At 39.5% G+C, this 7994-nt stretch overlaps 1 protein-coding gene across 1 annotated transcript; it reads right to left on the reverse strand.

Annotated features, from left to right (window-relative positions):
• Positions 1–819: 819 nt before the first annotated feature.
• Positions 820–7705, reverse strand: LOC128026373 (M-phase inducer phosphatase 1). The gene is made up of 15 exons (XM_052613446.1): positions 7119–7705; positions 6820–6902; positions 5705–5756; positions 4644–4685; positions 4508–4541; positions 4030–4140; positions 3757–3870; positions 3464–3598; positions 3295–3378; positions 3011–3199; positions 2844–2930; positions 2668–2730; positions 2420–2518; positions 2086–2331; positions 820–1994 (listed from the first exon to the last, which is right to left on the reverse strand). Exons 1-15 carry the CDS (start codon positions 7334–7336, stop codon positions 1854–1856), a joined length of 1698 nt encoding a protein of 565 aa, XP_052469406.1. The 5' UTR covers positions 7337–7705; the 3' UTR covers positions 820–1853.
• Positions 7706–7994: the final 289 nt, after the last annotated feature.

Below are 7994 nucleotides of genomic sequence, written 5' to 3' on the forward strand. Positions count from 1 at the left end.
AAGTTTTTTGAAATGGGATGATTGAATACAAGAATGAGGCAATATCTTTTTTAAATATGCACACATTTGCATATTTAGCTTCCAGAAAAGATATCCAAGCATCGGATAAAGCTAGGTTCAACATTCATACTCCATTCTGTTGACATATTAAAGGTTATTATTTCAAAGGGGATTTTGCATAGCTCTTTTTATCACTCCATAAATCAGAAAGTACCATCAACAGCCAGGGAAAATGTGTAGATCAGGTTAATAACATTAACAAATTCCTGTTAAACATAAGTGTTACTGAAGTGGAGACTTCATTATTTTTTTCTCAAAATGGATACTCATTTTTCAAAAAAAAAAAAAAAAAAAGTGCCTAAAGATATGCATTATAGAATATGTATTTTTGTAAGACAATATATTGTGTATATTTCACAAGGACCTACATTTGATTTAGTCTGGTGGGAATCAAGCTGCATGCAGAATATCTAAATGTCTGTCTTAATACCTCTTTAGTTTCTCCTATCCTCATGTAAAAGCTGGGGTAAACATTTTTCTTTTTTAACTTTCATTTCATGTTTGCTCACACTGATAAAACCGTGCCCAAAAACAGCTCTATGCATTAACCGAAGAGAAACATTAGTGCAGGAACTGGTCTGACACTGTGCCAGGCTGTTAGGGAACGGCTGGGAAACTGCTGGCTCCTCCCCTTGGAAGAGATTCGGAATGCAAATGTGTGCAGGGACACGTGCTGGTGCTTGACTAACCACATTCAAGGTGACACAACTCCCTAGGCCAGTGAATAACAGCACACAGATCCAAGAGATCAATGCATGATTCAGCGAAGAGTTATTACCCCAAACTCCAAGTTTATTCATGAATACAAAAACCAGCTTCTCATTTACACAGGACCAATAAAACACATACACTCAGGAAGATGAAATTTACAAAACACTTGCATGGGAGTGAGAACTGAATCTCTCAACTGTCACTAGTTTACAAACCAATAGAACTAAAACTCCTTTCAGAACTTTTTGGTAAACTTTGATGCGGTCATCACTCGCTGACCAGCAGGATAATTCAGGATCCGGTCCCTGAGTTAAAGCTGTCAGACAAGTGAAGACATTTTTTTTTAATAATAATTATTGCTAGCTCCCCCCAAAAACAATTGAAATCTCACAATTTCCAAAAATTCAAAATAGGACAGTCAAAGCAATATGATAATCATCAACAGAACGCTTTACACATTTCTAAAAAAATTATGGGTAAAGATTAAAATCATTATTTTATCATATTATAATTAGCATAATTGTGACATTCAGAATACTTAAACCAATTTATACAACAAATGTAATACTTGGTTCTCCTGCGAGAGGAAGAGGGGGGGGGCGAAATGATGCATGAAATGAAAATCACCACTACAAATAAAACCGGGGGGAAAAAGTGCTATATTTGGTTGGTGGCAAGTTAAAATAGTCATTATTTAATCTGAAATACAAGTAAGGACAGGCCAGTAAACAAAAAAGGGAGGGGGGAGGGGCTTGAGGGGTTAAAATACAGGTTAGTTAAAATGTGCATGTGTAATAAATGACAGTGACATGTAACTGTGTTTCTAAAGGGAGATCAGGGTGGTGAAAAAAAAAAAAAAAAAAAGGAGTTTAAAAGTGATAAAATCAAACCAAATGTGCGGAGATACATAATAGCCTCTCAACCTCAGCTGACTTTGTGGTACTAAAGAAAAACCAAACCCTGAAAACCAACAACGGTTCCCATCAAACACAAGTCTTCAGGTCTCTGCCATGTCTCATGTGTGAGGGCAGCATATGAGCTAGTAACGGCAGTAAAATGATGAGGGAATGCGAGCATGAGCCTCAAAGATTCTTGAGACGGCTGTACATGTCTCTCTTGCTGCGTTCTCCAGCCCATGTGCGGCTCCTAAGGCGGAACTTCCTCAGGTCTTCTTTAAAGTCTTCATGATGCATCGGCCTATAAGCCTCGGGTTCACAGACCGACTGCAGAGAAAAACGCATGCATTATAAACTTGGAAAGAGAGGAGGAAGGGGGGAGGGCCTAAATAGGACATTGCATTCTGAAAACACATACCTTATGAAGCGGGAAAAAGTCTTTGTAGCCTCCCTTCAGGATATAGAGTTCAGGGTAATGGAGGTTGGGGTACTCATTCAAATCTCGATCTCTTTGTCGAACGTAACGACACATCCGTGGGCCGCGCTCAGATGAAAATTCACAGTGGAAAACAAGCAGGACACGCTTCTCTGGACATTCTGGGAGAATGGGATTCTTTAAAAAGAAGCCTTCAATTTCATCCTCTTGATGGAGGTTAAGGGCACCCTGAAAAGAGGACAAAGTGGAGTCAGCCAAAATTGCCCCACACAAATACGACAACGTACCACTGCATCAGGGTTAACAAAATCCTAACCTTAATATGGCCGCCCTCATACTCATAAGGATAGCGGCAGTCGATAACAAACAGCCTCTCCACCAGATCGCTGTACTGCCCGTTCATTGCTTTAACCATCTGATAATACGGAAACAATGTTAGAAAAAAAAAGGAAATGTGCCAGAGCACATACTTTGTAAATACAACAACTCATACAACTGCTTTTGTTTTGGCATGCTCTTACATTTGAAATCTACATGCTAAAATGTTAATTTGTGCAAACTTACAATATCTGGAGAGATGTATTTCAACTCCTGGTGTTTTCCTTCTACTGTGGGGAGAGCAGGAGCCTTCAAAAAGACAAATGAATGCTTTAAAACAGTGTTTGGTTTTATCATGCTATATGACATATATATATATATATATATATAATTATTTGTTATTATTTAAAAGCACTAATCACCTTGGTGAAATCTCCGATCACATTACTGGGATCTGTATCTATCATGCTTTCGATCTGTGCATGATTAAATGACTTTGACCTTTGAACCTGTAAGGGGAAGTGATCAAAGTTAGACCCAAATTATAAACTCCAATTATGGTGCTGATGTTTTTCCAGTGATGTCTGACCTGATGAGGCATAACATCCTCCTGCTCTGTGGGTGCAACTTGGGTCCCTGCCAGGCTCCGCCTCCTCTTCACTCTGACAGGTGTGTTCTCATCCTGTGGCCTCTCGGGTCTCTTTAGTTGGATACGCCCTACAGGGTTCGGCATAGAGGGAGATCGGAACAACCCACGTGGACGGCAGCGAACAACAGGCTAAGGGCAGTAAAGTGGGTTTGGTTGTCAACTATCATATCAATAACCAGAAAAAATAAATACAAAAATAAAAGAGAAAAAGGGTACCAGCATACCGAATAATTACTGTCACTACTTTGTTTAGCCACCAGAGGAGCTGTGAGAAGGCTGTCCATTCCAAAAGGAACCTCAGAGTCATTCTACACAAACAAATGCATCATGGTTATTTACAATAAAAAATTAAAAACAAACCATAAGAATAAAGAAAAAGCAAACTGAAGTCACCTCCACATCATCCAGTCCTTCTAAAAAGCCATCATCGTCATCCTCATCATGGAGACAGGAGAGAGAGGGGCGGCGCAATATGAAGGGACTGCTCTCATCTGAAGAGTCGGGCTGATGGGAGGAAGGCGGGGAAAGCTGGAGAATAGAGGAAGAACCAAGCTTTTAAAAAAAGTTCAACCTTTTAGAACTAAATTTCGACAGGTTCTGCCAAGGATACATGTTAGCACCATAAAAACTGAACATTTAACAACTAAATATTTTCTACAGGTTCTGCCAGGGATATATATACACACCATTAAAGCAGGAGCAGAGTTGGGTCGGCAGGCAAAAGCATCCTTGGTTCCTCCAGTGGATCGCATGCGACAGCGCGATGCTGGCATGGAAGGCTTCTTGAACTCAAAATTCTCCTGTAAAAGAGATGAGAGAAAAAACTAAGTTATTCCAACACCACGCCACAATCATTCCCATAACTCACTCTCTCAAAAAGCAATTTCTAGTTGATTGAGAACGAATACATCAGTGTACTGCCTATAGAACCAGACAAACAGAACACAAAAAACACACACCTCAGCCAGGTTCTCTTTGTTGTCGCTGCCATTTGCACGAGTCCACACTCCATAGCGCGAGGGATCTGGTTCTTTATTTTTTAAATTGGGACTGTGACCTAAAAACTGCAGCTACAAAGAAAAAGAAAATCTTACATTTAAACTTGCACTACTGGTCAAATGTTTGGGGTCACTTAGACTTTTAACACCCAATTAGAAAGGACACAATTAATCCAATCAAAAGTGACGGTAAAAACACAAAGTATCACAAATATATTATTAAAATATATTAACACAAAAGCATTTTAGAATGACTTCTGAAGGGTCTTATGACAAAGACTAATGGCTTCTGAAACCAAATGACTTTTTAAAATATATTGAAGTAAATTTTCGTATTTATTTATTTTTTTTACCAAAAGGCAGTCTTGGCAAACCCCGGAGACTGCATAAAAATCCAAACTTTTGATTGAAACAATACAATCCTAGAGAAGAAACTTACTGGCAAAGAGTGTATCCTGCGAATGGGCATTTTTCTGTAAAGACAGAAAGAACATTAGATTAAACCCAAGTCACTACAACAGCTTTCACAGACACATGCATCCTCTGCTCTGTAGTGCTAGTGCAGGACCACTTACTCATTAACTGCTCGTGTGGCATCCTGCATGGCCTTCTCAAACCTGGGAGGATAAAGAAAATGCTATTAAACAGTTCCTAGTGTATTCAAAGTCTCCTCCAACCCCAACCCAACATTAGCCTAGACGACAATTCATGTAATTTCTCTATTAGACTAGTCCCCTCCCTTAAGACTCTTTAACAAATAAACTGCAATGCCCACCTGTATGCAAAACAGCTCTCAGCAGAACCAATGAGGGGGGGGGGCTAATTTACCATATTCCCACAAAACGCTAACCCCTTATGCAAGCCTCTCTTGTTGGAAAAGGGGGGCAGGGGCGAGAGATTAAAAGCTGGTTTGGAGGGGGAGGAAATAAGGAGTGTGGCTCTTAAATAGCGTAGGAAAAATGGGGAAATAAAATGTTAAGAAATGTGATCTATAGCAACCAAGGCTACCTTACACACACACACACACACACACACACAACCACTCTCTTTGGACGCATGCTCTCACAGCCACCTTTAGGAACGAGCCACACAGCACACACTGATGTGTGAGGAAGCCAAACAGCTGTAGGCCTGGCTGCAGATAAATGGATTCCCACTGACACCAAATGGCTTGGAAATGAGACCAGTCTCACAGACTGTAGATTACCAGAGAGCCAGGGTGTACACAGATTTCATGCATGCTGAGTGAATAATACTATCTGTATTATTCAGAATATCTGATTCTGAGCCATTGCAAGTTTGAAAGGTTTACCAAAATAATTTTTTTTTCTTCAATTAAAAAATGTCATTCTGCCTAAAATCTCACTTTGTGCCTCCCAAAAGAAAGTCATCCTTGTGAATAACATTTTTTTGGGCTAAATGATTAATAACAGGAAGTTCCACATAGGTCAGATATCCAGTGATTCTGTGTTTGTGATCTGTGATAGATGCCAGCATATGCTCAGCTCATCCATGAAAAACAGGCACAATGAGCAGATGTACGGTTCAGCTAACGGCAGGGACTGGATAAGATTTATAATCCTCAAGCCAAGCTCCATCTCATATGACTACCAACAGACAGAAGAATCAGACTCACTTCAGCTCAGCATCCAGAGTGTCCAAATGGCTGGGAGACTCTTGTCCAAGACCTGCAGAGATGAGACACAGGTGAGAAAACCTGCATAAGCTGTTAATATTACAACAGAGCTAAACTATAAAGATCATTGCTCACATTCCAAGCGGTATGACCTGTCACACACCCACACACTGTACAGCAAACCGCTTTAACATTTCACCAAAGCATGGTTTTGTTAGAAGCACTTAATTTAATTTCTAGTAAGCAATTATACCCAAATAGTATGCATTCCAATTATTGCTCGTACCCAGTCCAGCTTTAATTATTAGATACTTTAACAATTTCTAAAGACAAAAAAAAAAAAGCTTAATTATTACTAGCAACACTCATCTTACCAGCATTATTTATTTATTTATTATTTTTATTGCCATATAGCATAACTTAAATTCATGATTTATACAATTTCAACACTGTTGGGTAATTTGTAACCATTTAATGTTTTGGCTAATTATTGTCAATTTGTACATTTCTACTGTTTTCATACAATTCACACCCCACTGAAGGTTAGGTTTATGGGGTGGACTTGAGCTTTTCTAAAAATTAAAAATAATAATATTTAAAATCACCACCTCGTTACATTTTCTCATTAGGTCAGACTGGCCATCCTGACAACACACGTGTATATGTAAGAAACATAAAACACAGATAAACCGGTACTAATGTTTATTGATTTAACACTGACAACTGGAATTGATACTAGTAACTTGTAAATAAAGAATATATATATATATATATATATATATATATATATATATATATATATATATATATATATATATATGTGTGTGTGTGTGTGTGTGTGTGTGTGTGTGTGTGTGTGTATATATATATATATATATATATATATATATATATATATATATATATATATATATATATATATATATATATATATAGACACACACACATCATTCAAATGCTTACTAGTAAATCATAAATAACTGTTAGTAACACGATAGACAATGTAATGGATAAATGTTGACACGGCTTGTCATAGAGCAGACCATCAAGGGCAGATGCATCACTACTAGTGCTGAAGCTTTTACAGGAAAACACCTGCAGGTTTTCAAGCTAACCTGAATCTGATGAAGCATCAGAGGCGAAGGACGGGATCTTCAGGAGGGGCAAAGCTTTCTTCCGCTTTGGTGTTTCACATTGACTGCATCAAAACGTCGAATCAAAGATGTTAGAAAACTGAAATGGGTTGCATCATAACATCATTATATAAACAGCTTAAATATAACACAACCTCGCCAAGCCTTGATAACGAGAGTTAGTAAAAAAAAGTCATAAACAGCCTGAGAACAGTTACAGGAAGTCGCTCCGCTTTTGTTTACTTTTTTCGTGCGTCCAAAAATAGGCCAGCTTCACTCACCTTCCAAGAACAGCGAGATTATTCAGGTTCAGAGCCAGGTTGGTCACCGGAGACAGCACTGCCATGGGTCCGGGGGAGGCCAGGGTCTTCACGTGGGGGGAGCCCCTCGCCCCGTCCCCCGGCAGAGAGAGCCGAAGCGGTCGGAGGACGGACTCAGGCCCGGCGTTGAACGGCTCCGTTACTGGGCTGACGTCGCCTGGAGGAATTTCAAAATCCATTTCTGAACGGATGATTGTTGAAAATAAGATCCAGCCAGGCGCGATTAAGACGACAGTAGGTGAAAGTCAAGATAGCGAGCGCACAGCAACCAGGATAGGGGCTTAAATTGAATTTATTTAGGTTTGAGGAAAAAAGCTAGCAGTATTCTGCATAATAACTACGCCAGATTACATAAGGCAACGATAAAAGGGGGGTTAAAAATGCATCTTCTTTGATATTTGTTGTCAGAGAGCTGCCGATTCGAGTGCACTCTCTCTGACCTTTCCAAACTCTGCTGTGGAAGAAAAGTGCAGAATGCAGCTCTTATTTATGTTCAAAACATGCAGTCCACAAGCGGCAATCAGAGTAGCCAATGAGCAGCGCCGTTACATCTGATTCAACCAATGAGATGAGCTTCCTCTTTTATCCGCATTGTTCTCAGCGAGAAGGTGGGCGGCCCAAAGAATGACAGACAGATCTGATATCCAATGAACATTGAGATAACAACAACGCTTCTATAAAATCATCCAATGGCGTTTATGTTTAGATAAATTGGGCGGGATAAAAATGTATAGATGTGGGACGAGGAAATTTTTTCCCGCGGAACAGTTCAAGCTGCAGCTTGGTAACGCCCTCAGTTGTAAGAAAACCAATCATATGCCAATGTCCTGGCGCGGA

The sequence above is a fragment of the Carassius gibelio genome, chromosome A13 (assembly GCF_023724105.1).
Source record: "Carassius gibelio isolate Cgi1373 ecotype wild population from Czech Republic chromosome A13, carGib1.2-hapl.c, whole genome shotgun sequence".
Lineage (NCBI taxonomy): Eukaryota > Metazoa > Chordata > Actinopteri > Cypriniformes > Cyprinidae > Carassius > Carassius gibelio.

Excerpts from the sequence above, each read along its gene's own strand:
- LOC128026373 (XM_052613446.1), bottom strand. The coding sequence starts at position 7,336 with ATGGATTTTGAAATTCCTCCAGGCGACGTCAGCCCAGTAACGGAGCCG. Across the intron at positions 4,542-4,643 it reads GCCACACGAGCAGTTAATGA|AAAAATGCCCATTCGCAGGA; the intron begins GTAAGTGGTCCT and ends CTGTCTTTACAG. Across the intron at positions 3,200-3,294 it reads GTAGTGACAGTAATTATTCG|CCTGTTGTTCGCTGCCGTCC; the intron begins GTATGCTGGTAC and ends TACTGCCCTTAG.